General features: G+C 45.6%; 1 protein-coding gene across 2 annotated transcripts in view; it reads left to right on the forward strand.

The window, feature by feature from the left end:
- The window catches only part of CIMAP2 (ciliary microtubule associated protein 2), a 33,245-nt gene extending 20,665 nt beyond the window's left edge, over window positions 1–12,580 (forward strand). Inside the window, exons 10-11 of one of the 2 annotated variants that reach the window (XR_001884972.1) lie at window positions 11,354–11,490; window positions 11,644–12,580. Coding sequence is in view for 1 of the 2 variants with exons in the window: in XM_017869397.1 (XP_017724886.1) it covers window positions 11,354–11,426 (73 nt within the window). In the remaining variant the exon portion in view is untranslated. Of the gene's footprint in view, window positions 1–11,353 lie in introns of both variants that reach the window. The other variant, XM_017869397.1, reaches the window with a different exon arrangement.
- The last annotated feature ends 6,110 nt before the right edge of the window (window positions 12,581–18,690 follow it).

An 18,690-nucleotide genomic window follows, 5' to 3' on the forward strand; every position in this document is an offset into this window, starting at 1 on the left:
AAATGAGGGTAAACTAATAATCACCTTCAGAATCCATTATGAGGACTGAATGAATGACACAGGTGAATGTACACTGCCCCTATCGATGCTGTTTTGGAGGCATGTTGCACATGCTAGCTTCCTTTTCCCTTAGCAGCTGCTCCTGCCTTGGCAGAATTCCGTTGTGCTTATTTATATAAGGAAAAAGTTCTTTGCAGAGGCTTAAAATGCACGACATCCAGAAAGAGAAACTACAATTACTTAAATCACCCTCTGTTGCCAAAGACCCAAGCAAAAACCTCTAATAAGATAGAGATTTTATATAGAGACTGGGGAGAAATAGCAGGTCCTTTGAGGCTTGAGGAGGATGAGGGCTTTGAAAGAGAAGGCCAAAAACATTGAGTAACTAGAGGTTTCTCAATGAAGTCAAGAACAAGATAAGGATGCTTGTGTCACTGGCATTTTTTAACATTGTTTTGGAGGTTGTAGCAAAAGCAATAAGACAGGAAAAATAAATAAGAAATAGAAAACATTGGTAAGGAAGAGCAACGTTATTACAATTGATAATGATATGTGTGTTTACTAAAAATTTCCAAGACAGTTAATTTTAAAACTGTAAAGCTAAGGCAAAGACAGGCAACAAGTGTATAGATGAATATTTTCCTTTTATACTGCAGCCATAACAAATGGAAAATTAATTGAGGCAAAAAAAGGATCCCATTCTTTCTTTTAGACAGGGTCTTGCTCTGCCACCCAGGGCTGCAGTGGCACGATCATGGCTTATTGTAACCTCCACCTCCCAGGCTCAATAGACCATCCTGCCTCAGCCTCCTAAGTAGCTGGGACTACAGGCATGTGCCACCACACCTGGCTAATTTTTCTATTTTTTGTAGAGAGACGGGATGTCACTGTGTTGCCCAGGCTGGTCTCAAACTCCTGAGCTCAAGTGATCCTCCTGCCTTGGCCTCCCAGAGTGTTGGGATTACAGGTGAGCCACTGCACCTGGCCAATATCCCGTTCTTTTATTTCTTTCTTTTCTTCTTTTTTTTTTTGATTTTATTTTTTGAGGGTTCTTTTTACTAAGATCCCATTCTTATTAGCAACACAAATGATAAAATACATTTGGGATAAACTTAATTTGGTATATTTAAGGCATAAATGAAGAAAAATAGAAATCTTCATTAACAGATGTTAAAGAATGCCTGAATAACTGGATGAAAAGACATGATGTTGGAAAAATATTAAATCTTCCCAGTGATGTCCACATCTTAAGTCAAATCCTAAAGAGGTTGATGGGGCCGGAGGGGGAAACTGGATAAATTGATTATAAGCTTCATCTGAAAGAGTAAGATACATATAAATATATTTTTAGATAGAGGAATAATGATCCCACTTTAAAATCCATTGACATATGTGTAGATAGCATAATATGGAGGACTAAGCACCACACTGTTGGCCATGATTATGTGTGGAGGGCAGGGTTACCAGATTCTTTCATATTCTATCTTGTTGAAATGTTTGAGTTTTTCAAAATAAGCATATATTGTTTTATAAACAGAAAAAATGGTACAAATACAGGACAAGAGTGCATGAGATAAACTACACAGAATATGAGTTCCCCTTTTAGATCCATCTCCAACCAAGAGTTACCCTTTGTCTTCCAGACCTCAGTTTTCCCATCTGTAAAAACAGAAGAATTTATACCCTGGGGGACCTGGTGAGGCCTAAGTCTTATGAATGCTGCCAAACTGAAGCCAACCAGCAGGTCCCCATGGGTGTCAGACTGTTAGGCTGGGGCATGATTCTCTCTGAGGCTCAAGTTCAGCATCGTCCATGAAGCCCTTGCTCTACTTGGGCTCCTGGCTCAGGAGAATTATGCCAGGAGGCCCAGAAGATCGATCACAGGTGTGAAGGATTTCTTTCTGCACTTTTTCACTGACTGATTCATTTGAAAAACCTGCCCTGTGCTTGGTTCTGTCCTGAGTGCTTCTCAGCTACTGATTGTTTTCAGGTGACCAGAAATAGTCTGCCATTCCCTCACTGAAAATTTCATTTTTGCATTCATATTTTTAAGTTTTAAGAGTTATTTTTTTGTTTTCTGAATGTTCCTTTGATAACAATATGCTCTGGTTTCATGAAGGCAGTGCTTTCTCACCTTTCGAAGATATTAAGACAAATATCTTCAAAAGATTAAAGATTAATATCTTCTTTTTGAAGATATTAAGACTATTTGCTTGACATTGTCCCCATTTTTTTCCAAATCTCATTTTTCTGTGTGTTCATTTTGGCCTCAGTCTTCCATATCAGAAGTTTTTCCTCGAATGTCTGGTGATCCTTGGCTCTGCATCCCTGTCCAGCTGTAAATCCTTCTGAAGGCTCTGGGGTACTTGTTGATTATGGACTCCACTACAGAATGATCAAGCTGGGTGTTTTCACTGGGTGAACTCCCAATGTCACTAATGTTAGAGCTTTCCTCTTGGCCTTGGCCAGAGCAAGCTTCTCGGGGGGGTGTAAGCTTGGCTATCCAAGCTCTAGAATCTAAGTCGAAGGGAAGAGGCTACAGTTCTCAGTATTTAGTGATTAAACTTCTATTTAATTCCTTGTTTGTTTGTTTGTTTGTCTTGTTGCCCAGGATGGAGTGCAATGGCGTGATCTCAGTTCACCACAACCTTCGCCTCCTGGGTTCAAGTGATTCTCCTGCCTCAGCCTCCTGAGTAGCTGGGGTTACAGGCATGTGCCACCATGCCCGGCTAATTTGGTATTTTTAGTGGAGACAGGGTTTCTCCGTGTTGGTCAGGCTAGTCTCAAACTCCTGACCTCAGGTGATCTGCCTGCCTTGGCCTCCCAAAGTGCTGGGATTACAGGCGTGAACCACCGTGCCCAGCCCAATTCCCTGTTTTAAATATGGTACTCATGATTTCAACTATGCCTGGTGCCATCCTGAACAAAGAATCTGTCTCCAGAGAATAAATCTCCAGTCTTCTGCCAGGCTAAATGAAGGGCACTCATCTGGCTGCAGACAGTGGGGGAGAGAAACTGATATTATACAGATTATCAAACTGATATTATACAGACCGATCCCTGTTTTCGGTTTCATCTTCATTCCCACTTCCAGAGGTACCTGGTGCTGCCAATTCCTTAGTCTTTTGGAGTGGGAGGATTCTTAGCTTTACCCTCTACTGATTTGGGGTTTAGCTTTCTTAGGTCTACTAGGTTAGTCACCATTCTTCCATCTGCTTTTCAACTTCCAAAATATTTTTTCTTCCTGCTGCTTCTTCTATTCTTTTTGCCCTTGTGGCTATGTGCCTTAACATTTTTATTCCTTTACTTTGTTTTAGTGAGGTTTCAGGAGGGAGAGAGGTTAATATACCCATCCAAGCCATGAAAAGTGTGGTGAAATTTCTGGGTTTCAAAGGTAAAATAAAAATCTTGCTAGTATCATATCTAAAATGACACTGAACCTGCAATCTAAATAAAAGACAATCAGGCATATTTCATACTTCTCTTCTGAAACACAAATGATAGAAAACACTGTTTATATAATTCTCAAGGAAAAGAATTGGGACTATGTAGAGTCCTCTATGTAGCCAACCAGTCATTCACGTGCAAAGCAAATGAGAGATGCATAAATATTGGAATGTATATGAAATGCATGTTTTCTGAAAATATTACTGAAGGATATACTCCAGTCAAATGAAAAATGAATTAACATGGAGAGCTTAAGAAAGGGGAAGACATGGCCGGGTGTGGTGGCTCATGCCTATAATCCCAGCACTTTGAGAGGCTGAGGCGGGTGAATCACCTGAGGTCAGGAGTTTGAGACCAGCCTGGCCAACGTGGTGAAACCCTGTCTCTACTAAAAATGCAAAAATTAGCCAGGCGTGGTGATGCACGCCTGTAATCCCAGCTACTCAGGAGGCTGAGGCAGAAGAATCACTTGAATCTGGGAGACAGAGGGTACAGTGAGCCAAGATTGTGCCATTGCACTCCAGCCTGGGTGACAAGAGCGAAACTCCATCTCAAAAAAAAAAAAAAAAAAAAAGAAGAAAGAAAGGGGAAGACTTGCATGTAAAGATACATCTGGCTATGATATATCAGATAAATGTAACCAACAACGAGAGAGGAGTAGTAATACAAACACTAAGCAAAATAGAATTCAAGGCCAAAATGGTAAGTGGAACAAAGATGAGTATTTAATCATGGTAAACAATAAAATTCATGACATGAAGAAATTATAATAACCATGAATTTTTTTTTTTTTTGTTTTTTTGATACAGGGTTAGGCTAGAGGCTGGAGTGCAGTGGCATAATCATGGCTCACTGCAGCCTTGACCTCCCAGGCTCAAGCAATCCTCCCACCTCAGCCTTCCAAGTAGCTGGGACTATAGCATGTGCCACCACGCCCAGCTAATTTTGTATTTGTTGTAGATGGGGTTTCACCATGTGGCATCATGTCGGTGCTCAAAAAGTTTCAGATTTCGGAGCATTTGGATTTTGGATTTTCAGATAAGGGAAGCTCAACCTGTACCACTAATGTTTTACTCTTTTTGCTTTATGACCTATCTTTCTACCTGTCTATCTATCTGTTAATTATCTTTCATTTTTAATAAAGTTCAAAGGAAATGGCAGCCATGAGTACACCTTCTCCTAAATGCTCCAACATGCATACTGCATTTTTGGTATTTGAAGCTAAAAGGCATATTCTTTGTCCAGAAATCTGAAATGGAAATCATAAATGTCTATTCTCTGTAATGATAGTAATACATTTTTGTATTCTTGGACTATCTTTAAAATGGACAAAGTAATGGGGTTTTCTGTTGTTGTTGTTTTTGTTTTGCTTTGTTTTTTCTTTTTTTAGACAGAGGCTTGCCCTGTCACCCAGGCTGGAGTGCACTGGCGCGATCTTGGCTCACTGCATCCTTGACCTCCTGGGCTCAAGCAGTCCTCCCACCTCAGGCTTCCAAGCAGCTGGAACTACAGGTGCGTGCCACCACGCCCAGCTAATTTTTGTAATTTTTGTACAGGAGGTTTCACCATGTTGCCAGGCTGTTCTCAAACTCCTGGCCTCAAGTGATCTGCCCGTCTCGGCCTCCCAAAGTCCTGGGATTACAGGCATGAGCCACTGTGCCTGGTCGGACAAAGTGATTTTGTATGTACTTATTGCATACAATAGCTTTAAAGGGTAGGGATTACTTTCAATGCTTTTCAGTTGAGAGTATCGAAGTTTGAAGAGAAAAAGTGATTTTCCAAAGTCACTGTTAGTAAACGGCATTGATGCATATATTTCTCAAAACTTGATTGTGCACCTACTGTGTGCCAGGCACCTTGCTGGTTCCTAGGACATTGCAGAAGAGAACCAGACAGCAGTCTGGTCCAGAGTGGCTCCAGCTTCATGGGGAGGGCACTCACCCACCTCCCCAGAGATGAGGGCAGGTGGAGCCCAGGACTTCTCTCTCTCTGTCCAGAACACTTTGCCCACTCTTTCCCCCGAAGCTTTCTGGAAGATGAGAGCAGAAGGGAAGGCTCTTTGAACCCAGGGAAGCTGAGGCATAGTTGGCCTTCACCATGACCCATCTTCCTGCCCTTACTCCACTTGACCTTATTTGATCACTTTCCTTTTACCCTTTGTGCATGCTGTTTTGGTGAGAGATTTGGAAGTTTGGGTAGGAAAGAGGGACTCAGGAAGTTCAGCATATGGAGTCCCCTCCTTCTCCCCTCAACCCCCTCTGCACGTTTACTCTGGGACACGGAAGTCAGTTGTTTGCCATTGAGACTGTGTGGCACCAGGGGAAACTGGGCTTCGCTTCAAGAGAAGGCAGTTGGGAGAGAAGGCCCTACTTTTTCGTTTCTCCTTCCTTCGCTCTCTCCCTTCCCCCTCCCTCCCCCACTTTACTTCCTTCCTGCCTGCCTGCCTGCCTTCCCTCTGTCCCCCTCTCTCTCCTTATTCCTCTCTGTATTTCTGGTGGAGGTGGATGGGGTAGAAACTTGAGCATATTTCTGGGCTGATGGGCAGGGAAGGAGCGGGAGATTCCTTGTGAGGTGGTGGAACATGCTCTTTGCTTGGGCTGGAGGGGTGATCACCCTGAGCACAGGGAGAAACGTTGGCCTTGGATGGGGGTAGGAGGTGGGGAGAAAAAGGGTTGATGATTTAATTGACTTTAGTGGATATTTGCTAGGGGTCAGAACACAGAAGGTCTCAGGCAAACGGGGCAGAGGGGAAGGATTGATTTAGCATCAGGTACATGAAGGAGGGCTCAGCCAGGTGCCATGAGCATGTGGGCATGTCCACCCTGAAAGGTGGCCTGGAGAGATGGAGGATATTCCAGGCAGCCAGTCTGGGTGTGAGGGGTAAACAAGCCTGGCCTGATCAGGGATGGCTGAGCAGTGGGAGGGTGGGCTCTGGAGGGGATATGGAAGAACAAAGCCAGGTGGATCAGGTGGGGTGGGATCAGCCGAGTCTTGATGGAGGAGTCTGGTGTCTTTGCTGACGAATACCTGCAAATCAAGCAGCCAGTAAGTGTTCTTCAAAGTGCAGTTGACGTGGGAGGAAATCTTTGGAAAACGCCACTTGGAAGATGTAATGTTGGGACGGGACTCACCTTTGCCTTCTCATATCTGAATTAACAGTTGCTTAGGTAGGAAACCTTTAGGGGGTTATAAAATATTACAATAGACTCCCCAAAAATGTGTCCTATATTGAGGTAGGGGACTGCGGTTCTGTTGTTTACAAGCCATGTGCTATCGACAAGTCATGTGACCTTCCTGTTGTGTATTTTGTTCCCTAAATGATGTCAGCATTCATAGCCCATGTCCCCATAGGTAGCCTGGACTCCGCTCTGTGTCATCTGCTTGATGGCCTTCAGATCAGCATGGACTTTTCACCCTGACATGGCCCGTTTGAGGCTCCAACAAGTTGGTGAACATCGGGAGAAGATGCAGGTTAAAGTCTCCACTTTAGCATCTCTTAGCTGTGTGACCCTGGGCTACTAAGCACAACTCTCTTTTCTTAGCTGTAGAATGGGCACAATGAAGCCTGTCTCACAGGCCAGGGTCTGTGTGGAAGACTTGCCATCCAACTCTTTCCCCATAGCCCAGCACCACACAGCAGGGCACTGCTGGCATGTGGGAGGAGTGAGGTGCCTCTTCTTCATGGTGCCAGATTCTCCTGCCTAGTGGCGGGACGGTTAGCATTTCAGGTGCCTGCCCACTGGTTGGGAAGTAGTGGTCCCCAGTCTTTGGGAAGACCCCAAAACCCTCCTGCATGTTTTCATTGCCCCCAAGGGGAAAATGCCACCCCAATTTGGCTGATTCAATTCAGGATACATTTACTGAGCACGAAGAACATGCAAGGAAGTCTGCTGGGATCACCCTTGAAGGGGTCTGTGTGTAATGGTTGGAAGGAGCAGAGGCCTGGGAGGCAGAACAGACTTTCTGTCCCTAATCTATGCAGATCATTTCATCTTTTTCTGGCATTGAGTATACATTTGTACTGGATACCTATGTTTAAGGCTATGGCTGTTTTTCCAAATTGCTTATAGTTGAAGATAGACTATATTAGAGTGGGAAAGAAGAAATACTATGGGAGTTCAGAGGAGGCAAATACTACATTGAATTTGGAGCTGTCCAAGCAGGGAGGGCTGCTTGGAAGAAGTGGCATTTGATCTGGTTCTGAAAAGCTGGATAAGGGTTGGGCTTGGAAAGGGGTAACATCCGTTAATCAAAGGTTGACTGTGTGCCAGGCACTGTAATCAGCTCTATATAAACATCTCTCATCCGGGAGTAGTGGTTCATGCATGTAATCCCAGCACTTTGGGAGGCTGAGGCAGGCAGATCACCTGAGGAGTTTGAGACCAGCCTGGCCAACATGGTGAAAGCACGTCTTTACTAAAAATACAAAAATTAGCCGGGTGCGGTGGCGGGTGCCTGTAGTCTCAACTACTCAGGAGGCTGAGGCAGGAGAATCGCTTGAATCCAGCAGTGGAAGTTGCAGTGAGCTGAGATCTCGCCACTGTACTCCAGCCTAGGCAACAGAATGAGACTCCATCTCAATTAAAAAAAAAAAATCATCTCTCATGGGCATCACAAAGCCCTGTGAGGTATGTAATAACTGCCTTTATTATATAGATGAGGAAACTGAGTAACTTTCCCAGGGCCACAGCGAGTTACTGATTGTAGCAGTTAGCTATTGCTACATAACAAACCACCCAGAAACTCAGTGGCTTAAAACAATAGCCATTTGTTATTGTTCATGAGTCTATGGGTTGGCTGGGGGCTGGCTGGTCTGGGATGGTCTTGGATGGAACAACTAGACTGTCTTCCACACAGACTCGAGCCTTCAGCAGTGTAGCTCAGGCTTGCCTCTATGAAGGAGGCTGGGGTTTGAGAGAGGAAGTGTGCAAGGCCTTTTGCAGCCCAGCCACACCATTATTCCTACCACATTCTGTTGGCCAAAGCAAGTTCATGGCCAGCCCAGATTCAAGCAGGGTGGGGGTGCATGGGGAGTAGACTCCACCTCTTGATGGGAGAGGCTGCAATTGCATTGGAAAGACCACCAATAGAAGGAGCTGTGGAGGCCTGGGCCATTTTTGCTCTCTGTCTAGGACAGTCACAAAATAGGATTGGGTCTCTGGTCCATCTGGCTCCAAGCTGTGTTGTTTCTTCAAGCGTTTTCTTCTTCCAGGGAGAAGAAAAATATTTAGGACAGAGAGAAGAGCATGAGGGAAGGAAAGGAAGCAAAAAGTTCAGGACATATCTGGGCAATACTAAATGGCCCATTTTGAATGATGTGTGGGGTGTGTAGAGGGGAATAGTGGATAATAAGGCAGGAGAGGTGGTTCGGTCAGTCCTTAGAGGGCTGGAATGCATAGCTAAGCTGCTTGGACTTTATCTTGTATGTGAGAAGCCACATAATTTTTTTAAAGTTGAATTTATTTTATTTATTTATTTATTTATTTTGACACAGATTTTTATTTTGCTCTGTTGCTCAGGCTGGATCTCGTGATCTCGGCTCACTCCAACCTCTTCCTCCTGGGTTCAAGCGATTCTTTTGCCTCAGCCTCCCGAGTAGCTGGGATTACAGGCACCTCCCACCATGCTCGGCTAACTTTTGTGTTTGTAATAGAGACGGGTTTCACCATGTTGGCCAGGCTGGTCTCAAACTCTTGACCTCAGGTGATCCACTTGCCTTGGCCTCCCAAAGTGCTAGGATTACAGGCGTGAGCCACCACGCCCAGCCTAAAGTTGAACTTATTATAGTATAACTCACATGCAGTAAAATTCATTCTCTTTAGGTATACAATTCTATGAGGTTTTTTTTGTTGTTTTTTGAGATAGTGTCAACACTCTGTCACCTAAGCTAGAGCGCAGTGGCATGAACGTGACTTATGGCAGCCTCGACCTTCTGGGCTCAAGCAATCCTCCCACCTCAGCCTCCCAAGTACTGGGACTACAGGTGTGCACCACTGCACCCAGGTAATTTTTAAATTTTTTGTAGAGATGTGCTTTTGCCATTCTGCCCAGGCTGTTCTCGAACACCTGAGCTCAAGCAATCCACCCACCTCAGCCTCCTAGAGTGCTGGGACTACAGGCATGAGCCACTACACCCAGCCCAATTCTATGAGTTTTGACAAATGCATGTAGTTGTCATACATATCACCTCAGGCAAGATATAGAATATTCCTATCCCCCTTATACTATCTGTAGTCAGTCTACTCCTCCTACTGCCATCCCTGGCAACTCTACCATCCCTGGAGTTTTGCCTTTTCCAGAATGTCATATAAATGGAATCATCTGTATGTAGAATTTTGTATCTTTTTCTTTCATGTTACACAGTGCTCTTGAGATTCAGCCATGCTGTTGTTGTGTGTATCCATAGTTCGTTCCTTTTTAATGCTGAGTTGGATTGCACTGTATGGTTGTGACACAGTTTGTTTATCCATTCCTAAGTTGAGGGACATTTGGATTGTTTACAGTTGGGAAATTTTTAATAAAGCTGCTACAGTTACATACAGGTCTTCACGTAGACATACGTTTTTATTTCTCTCTGGTAAATAGGAGTAGGATTTCTAGGTCATTTGGTGGGTGTGTGTATGACTTTGTAAGAAGCTGCTAAACTATCTTGAAATGGCTGGTCCATTTTGCACTCCCACCAGCAATGTATGAGGGGTCTAAGGGTTCTGCATCCTTGTCAGCACTTGGTATTGTCAGGGTTTTTTCTTTTCTAATTTAAGCCATTCTAATAGTATATTTCATTATGGTTTGAATTTGCATTTCTTCAGTGACAAGATGTTGAGGCTCTTTTCATATGTGTCCTCTGATGTCTTCTTTTGGTGAAGTGTTTTCAAATCTTTTGCACATTTTAAACAAATGGGCTGCTTGGTTTCTTATATTCAGCTTTGAGTTCCTTAGATATTCTAAGCATAAGGCCTTTATCAGATATGTGTTTTGCAAATTTTTTTCCCCCAGATATCCAGAAGGATTTTAATGGGAAGTAATTCTTGTGTTTAATAAACATACTTATGGCATTATGGACTGTTGCGGGGATAGAGACAAGGAGGCTGCCTCAATGGTAGAGATGAGAAATGATGCATGGGGCCGGGCCAGGGGCCGTGAACATGGGGAGGAATGGAGAGACAGGAGGCGTGGAGACCCACTGGATGGTGGGAAAGACCTTTCTTACCCTGGTGAGTCCTCCCTCCTTTGACAAATATTTGTTAAGCATGGGTAATGATCTAGGCATAGGGGAAATACCAATGAAGAAGTCAAAGTCCTGCATTCATGGAGTTCAAATCTTGTTGGGGAGGACAGACAACAAACAGATACATCAAGTGTGTAATGTAAGGGCTGGCGGATGCTGTTTGACACACACAGCAAGGGGTTCTTATGGAAGTGTCATCTTCCAAAGGGCTCATGGGATGGGAGGTTGAGTCCTCTGGGTTTCCACTCATGGGAAAGAATTGGAGCAGTGGAGGGAAAGTGGGACTGAGGTCAGGGCTTACATTCTGGCCCTGATGCTAGCCTTCAGGTGACTTCAGGTAAGTTCCCTCCTCTCTCTGGTCCTTGTTCTTCCTCTCAGGGTTGGGTCAGATAATCTTCCAGGCACTATGATTTTGTACCTGAAGTTCTTACAAGCCAACTTGGGTGCTTTAATGAGCTGAACTGGGTATGAATCGCTGGAATCCTATCCTTAGAATCAGGCTGTTTTGTTGGAAAGGTCTAGAGGTCATCAATTTTGGCCTCTCACCAATGTAGGACCTCCTGTGAAGCAGAACCAACAGGTACCTGTTCATCCCCTATGGGTGTCCCTCCAGGGATGAGAAGCCCACTCCCTTCCAAGGGATCACTTCCATTTTTAATTTTTTCTGTCTTTTTAAAGGGAAAGGATCACACCATTTACTAAGGGGAAGTGCCCTCCAACTGTGGATTACAATTCAGATCCTACTTCTTAAAGCCACATGTGAAGGACAGCCCGCAGTGACCGGAGAGCCCAAAGGCCTGAAGACAAATCTGGGGGTGAGAGCATGGGTGTGGGAGTGGGGTGTCAGAGAAAGGACACATGGACCTGGGAGAAGGGAGAGATGTATGGGGATCACCTTTGCCGGAGCTGCATACCTGAAGGTCACAGTGTCTTCCAGGACAGCTGGGGACAGGTATCTTTTGTTGCAGGAGATCAATTATCCTGAGAACTCGACTCAGTCAGTGACATGAACATGGGGGCCAGAGAGCAGATGGACTGAAGGGATAGGACGTGGTGGACACTCGTGTGACCCTTTCTATTCTAAAGCCAGAGTGCTTGACTCCTTGTTTCTTAAAGTTCAGAAAGCGGTGGGAGAGTGTAGCATGTATTACACGGCAATTCTAGGACTCTCCAGGAGCACCCCATTGCCATCCCAGGATGCTTCTGGAAGCTTCGCAGGGCCTCACTGATGAGGAAACTGCTGACCTCAGGCAATGTCCAGCCATGGGGAACATCGGCTTCACCCCTGAGTCAGCCCTTGTGGGTACCCTTCCCTCACTGTTTTATGTCATGGAGAATGGGGGAGCAGGTTGTCCCTAGAGGAGACTGGCATACCACAGCTTCGTCCACAAAGCTCACATGATAAAAAACACTTGAAACACTTTCTTCAGTGTGCGAGCGTCTTACAAAAAGCAGTTATTCACCGGTGTCAAAACAAATGTTTTTGAAGAAGTAAAGCTGTCTTTATTCACCTTGCCAAGGTATTGCAGGTGACCAGCTGCCCACACCCAGTACCTGATCCTCAGAACCTGGCTGCCACACGACTGCCTACGTTTGATGCCCACTTATTGTTGTGTTACTTGTGGTCCATGTTGCAAGAGGGTGCTGAAGGCATACAGCCTGGAGGTTAAGGGTGGGAAAAACTGCTGCCCTCGTAAGCAACCAGAGAGGTGCTAGAACCTGATGTTGCTTTTTTAAGATGTATGTGCTGGAGTGTTCAACCCAATCACCCACAGGACCACGTCTAGAAACTGAACTGGAATTTGGTGGTTATGAAACATTTATTCATTTATTTTTGGGGGCTGAGGAGCTCTTTTTTCTTTTTTTCCCAAACAAAAGCTTTTAGGGGAAGTCCAATATATAACAAACACGTAGCCACTTTGAATCAAGATGGGTGAGGCCGGGAGTCCAGCCCTCCAGGCCAGCCCCTGTGCTCTCTTTCCCCGGGATTGTTAGGAACCAGGCCACACAGTAGGAGGTGAGCAGTGGGTGAGCTCCGCCTCCCGTCAGATCAGTGGCGGCATTAGATTCTCACAGGAGCCGAACCCTATTGTGAACTGCACATGTGAGGGATCTAGGTTGCACGCTCCTTATGAGAATATAACTAACGCCTGATGATCTGAGGTGGAACAGGTTCATCCTGAAACCATCCTCCCCTGCCACCCCGCCCTACCCTGGTCTGTGGAAAAACTGTCTTCCATGAAACCAGTTCCTGGTGCTAAAAAGGCTGGGGACCGCTGTAATAAAGGACTTATATCCAGAATATATGTGAGTTCATATATATATCAATAATAAGAAACAGCAAAATAAAAAATGTATAAAAGATGTAACAGACACTTTGCCAAGAAGATATATGGATGGCAAATAAGTACATGAAAATAAACTCAATGTCATTAGGCATTAAGGAAATGCAAATTAAAACCATAATGAGATACTACTACCCACCTATTAAGACGGCTAAAATTGAAAAGACTGACCATACCAAGTGTTGGTGAGGATGTGGAACTCTTGTATACTGCTGGTGGAAATGTAAAATGGTACAACTATCTTAGTTCATGTAGAAGATGTTAACATCAGGCCGGGTGCGGTGGCTCACGCCGGTAATCCCAGCACTTTGGGAGGCCATGGTGGGCAAATCACCTGAGGTCAGGAGTTTGAGGTCAGCCTGGCCAACATGCAAAACCCTGCCTCTACTAAAAATACAAAAATGTTAGCAGAGCGTGGTGGTGGGTGCCTATAGTTCCAGCTACCCAGGAGGCTGAGACAGGAGAATTGCTTGAACCCGGGAGGCAGAGGTTACAGTGAGCTGAGATCGTGGCATTGCACTCCAGCCTGGGCAACAGAGCGAGACTCCATCTCAAAAAAAAAAGATGTTAACGTCAGGGGAAGGTGCGTGAGAGGGACTGCTGTACTACCATTGCAACGTTTCTGTAGAATAAATTGCAAATAAAAATAAAAAGCAATTAAACAAGTTAAAATATATGCAATAAAACTTTTAAAGAGACTGTTTACCTTACAAAACAAGTACATTTGTTCAAATATCTCTATCAGCTATTATATTACAGACAGTCACTGTCACTGTAGAGAAGGTCAGCAAGGCCGGGTACGGCGGCTCATGCCTGTAATCCCAGCACTTTGGGCGGCCAAGGCGGGCAGATTACCTGAGGTCAGACCAGCCTGGCCAATATGGTGAAATCCCGTCTCTACTAAAAATACAAAAAAAAAATTAGCCAGGCGTAGTGGCAGACACTTGTAATCCCAGCTACTCGGGAGGCTGAAGTAGGAGAATTGCTTAAACCTGGGAAGTCGAGGTTGCAGTGAGCAGAGATCAAGCCACTACACTCCAGCCTGGGCAACATAGCAAGACTGTGTCAAAAAAACAAACAAAACAAACAAACAAACAAAAAACAACAAAAAAGGTCAGTAAATTTGTGACACTTGCCTTTTTATAAGAGAAACCTGTGTAACAACTTTATTTATTTATTTATTGAGACAGGTCTTGCTGTGTCCAGCCCAGGCTGGGGTACAGTGGCGTCATCATGGCTAACTATAGCCTCGACCTCCTGGTCAAGGAGCTCAAGCGATGCTCACACCTCTAAGCCTCTCAAGTAGCTGGGACTATAGGCTGCACCACCGCACCTGGCTAATGTTTTTGTTGTTTTAGAGATAACATCTTGCTATGTTGCCTAGCTTGGTCTGGAATTCCTGGGCTCAAGCTGTTTTCCCACCTTGGCCTCCTAAAGTGCTGGGATTATAGGCGTGAATCAACAAGCCTGGCCACAAGGTTTGTTTTTTTGAGACAAAGTCTTGCTCTGTAGCTCAGGCTTGAGTGCAGTCGTGGGATCTCAGCTCACTGCAACCTCTGCCTCCCGGGTTCTAGCGATTCTCATGCCTCAACCCCGCAAGCAGCTGGGACTACAGGCATGAGCCACCATGACCGATTATGTTTGTATTTTTAGTAGAGATGGGGTTTTGACTGGTCTCGAACTCCTGGCCTCAAGTGATCTACCAGCTTCGGCCTCCCAAAGTGCTGGGATTACAGGTGTGAGCCACTGCATCTGGCCCCTGGCCACAACTTTAAATTAGGCAATTCTTTTAAATATTTTGCCATGAGATAAGAATGAGTTCATGTGTGTTACAAAAATAATGTGTGCCAGGGAGGGACATTCATCTATAATGGAGCGAAAGGCTCTCTGGCTGCCAGAGCCAGCTGTGCTGCCTATGGAGGGCTGGAAGTGCCAGGGACTCCAAACCCCTCTGGAGCTACCCTCACTAAGGGAAGTTGGTTATAAATACCAGCTCCCTCACCCCTTGTGGGATGTACCTTTGAAACACATGTTTTACATTGGTTTCCAGTTTTCCGAGTGCAGTTACACTGTAGTGGCCACCACTGGTAACCTGCTTGAGAATGAACCCATTATTGGCTGTCATCCCTTCCCTACTCCCCTGCTGGTGTTTATTTCACCTCCCAAATAAACTGCTTGCACTCAAATCTTTGTCTTAGGGTTGGCTTCTAGGGAAACCCAAACCAAGACAAACACTAACATTTTTTCAGGCATCCCAATAGATCATCCTGTTACACCCTGGGCTTGGGAACCTCATTTGGTGACCACTGCTCTGTTCTGCGATAGTAACTCCCTCTGTCTGTCCAGGCTCTCCTTGCACACCCCCAACACAGCCCTTCCCGGTGCAGGGCAGCTATGATTGGAAAAGGGTCCTTTGGATGTTGAGCTGAAATCTGGCTTGTTGTGACCCTTGCCCTCCTGCCTGGGCAGGGCCATAAGAGGACATGGAGTTCTGCAGGTTGTTAACTGGGCTCTGCTGGGGCCTCCAGCAATCCCTGGGGAAGGAGGGCATGAGGGTGTGGCCACAAGGGCTGGACTCCTGGCCCCACCCAGCTTGACTCAAAGTAGCTCCATGTTTGTTATATATTGGACTTTCCCTAAAAGGTTTTGTTTGGGGAAAAAAGCTCCACAGCCAAAAATGAAATGAATAAATATTTAATAACCACCAGATTCTAGTTCCATCTCTTGAAATGGTCCTGCAGGTGACTGGGTTGAACCCTCTAGCACATACAACTTAAAAAAGTAACAGCAGGTTCTAGCACCTCCCTGGTTGCTCAGGAGGATAGTGATCTCTCCCACTCCAGTGTGAGATGCTGCCAGGCTGTGGGAAGCCCTGAGCAGACCAAAAATAGCCTTTTACAAGTCATGCCACCAGACTTAACATCCAGGTTCTTACTATGCCTTCAGCACCACCTTGCAACATGGACCACAGGTAACGTAACAATGAGTGGGTGTCACACATAGGCAGTCCTGCTGCAACCAGGTTCTGAAGAACAGCTGGTAGGAATGGGCATCTAGTCATCTGCAATGTCCTGGCAAGGTGAAGCATGGCTGGCATAGCTGCTCACTTTACAAGGAGAAACTAAGGCCCACAGGAGGAACAAGTTTACATAGGTTGCATGGCATGGTTGCTTTAGTAAACACTAATAGAATGGGACTTCATTTGCTGTGTTAGGTTCTTATCAATACCTAAGAGTGATGGTTCTGACCATTGTGAACGCTGTACCGTGCTGTCTTTGGCTTTTTACCTTGATTTCACAACACCCCTCAGCACACCAGCCAGGCCAGCTCTGGGAAGCTCCCTTTGTTCAAAGTTCAGGTCCTGCCATCCTCATCGCTGTCGGCTGCTCAGTGCCTGCCCTGGGCCTGAGCAAACCCAGGTCCCACTCGGGCCCTGCCATAGTCTTTTGGCCCTGAAGGCAGTTTCACCTTCTCCAACTTGACCCTTGGAGCTCCTCCTTCTCAGAAGCAGTTTACACCTGTTCCCAGGTTCAGCTGATCCACTCCCTCTTCCTGGACCTGCTGCAGCATTAGCCAGGGAATGGGGGTTCACCAATAATGAGAATGATTAACAAGGGAGCGGGGGATGATCACAGAGATGCCTAAGGTTCAGAAGCCTGAGAGGCGAATGTACTGAGGCCAGAGCCAGGGCGCAGGAGCCACCTTTCCTGCTAAGCTTGGATTTGGAGGGCTCAATAGGGGAGGTCTCTGTTAAGTGGTGTGTTGGTAAATGTCTGTCTCTCCAAACAAAAGAAAGCCCTCCTATGATAGTTAATTCTATGTGCCAATTTCACAGGGCTATGGGGTGCCCAGACATGTGACCAAGTATTACTTCGGGTGTGTCTGTGAGGGTGTTTCTGGATGAGATTAACATTGAATCAGACTGAGCAAAGCAGGCTGCCCTTCCTAATGGACCCATAAGATTATAATGCCATATTTTTACTGTACCTTTTCTATGTTTAGATATACAAGTACTTACCATTATGTTATAATTACTTATAGTATTCAGTACTGTACCATGTTGTACAGGTCTGTAGCCTAGGAGCAATAAGCTATCCCATATAGCCAGGTGTGTAGTAGGCTGTACCATTTAGGTTTGTGTAACTACACTGATATTCACACAATAGTGAAATCACCTAATGATGGATTTCTTAGAACTTATCCTCGTTGTTAAGGGATGTGTGCCTGTGTGTGTGTATCTCCTATTGGTTCTGTTTCTCTGGAGAACACTGATTGATAGAACAAGTCCTGATTTGTAGTGCTGCTAATTTCTGTGGTGTAAATGCTCCCCCTGTGGGTGATTTCAGGTTGCCAATGTCCATGGAAGTGGAAGGAGATATGCATCATGGCCCTTGTAAGCTGGTACAAGCCATATCCAGCACACCACTGACCCCCTCCCACAAACACCTTTCTCACCCCTCCCCCAGGGGGATCAGACTTCAGGTCTGCCAGTGGGGTAACTAGAAGTGCCAAGGATACGCATGTGAGTTCTCTTCTACTTTCGGCTTCCATGAGGTCAGGTAGTGAACAGATTGTTGACACCCTCCTGTAAGGAGGTTGGTAAACCAAGCCAAGGCCCCTCAGGTGGCCCTCTTGCTTCTCATAGGTCTTGATGCCAGGTTCATGGCTTGAGACTTGTAAGGCAGCTGCTGCTAAGATTCAGATTTGGAACTGGGAACAGCAACATACAGATTGTCCAGTCTAGAGCCTAAGCTCAGCAAACCAAGGAGCTCTGGGTTGGGCTCTCAGGCACCAGCCCAGATAATGCCTGATTGATTGATTGATTGACTGATTGAGACAGGGTCTTGCCCTGTGTCACCCCAGCTGGAGTGCAGTAGCATGATCATGGCTCACTTCAGCCTCAAGTTTCTGGGCTGAAGCAATCCTCCTGCCTTAGCCTCCAGAGTAGCTGGGCCTACAGATACTTGCCACCATACTTAGCTAATTTTTAGACAGGATCTCACTATGTTGCTCAGCTTGGTCTTGAATTTCTGGCCACAAGCGCTTCTCCTGCAGTGACTCAGGAATCCGGGTTCCTTCTGACATAAGACTCTCCAACCACCTATGGCCTGGTTGTCATTTGCACTGAGTGAAGGGAAGGGGAGAGCCAGGAGACCTCATACAGGTTTTTATGACTTCTGTTTACATTCCACTGGAAAACTCTTAACACAAGGACACAACTGGCTGTAAGGAAGGCTGGGAAAGGTAGTCTAGCTATGTGTCCAAAGAATGGACGAATGCATTTTAGTGGACAGCTAGTGGGTCCATCATCAGTTTGTAGATGAGGACAATAGTCTCAACAGGATTAACTTGCTAAAATTAATTGGTCACAACCAAGTGACAAAGCCAGGCCTCCACCCTAACAGAGCCACCATCATCTCTCACTTGGACTGCAGTGGGGGCCTTCTCACTGGTCTGCTTGCCACCCTGCAGAGAGGGACCCTTTCAACACTTACTCCAATCACACTGACAGTGATAGAAATAAACCTGTCAGTTTCTGCATGTTCTTCCAGCCCCTGACGATGGGCTCATGGATTCAGTGAGGGCAGCTGAGTTGGGGAATGGCACAGCCTGCACCCGAGCCCAGCTTTGACTCCACATTTTGGTCCCCCAAGCAAGAAACGACAAACA

Source organism: Rhinopithecus bieti, unplaced genomic scaffold, assembly GCF_001698545.2.
Source record: "Rhinopithecus bieti isolate Rb0 unplaced genomic scaffold, ASM169854v2 scaffold_4916, whole genome shotgun sequence".
NCBI lineage: Eukaryota > Metazoa > Chordata > Mammalia > Primates > Cercopithecidae > Rhinopithecus > Rhinopithecus bieti.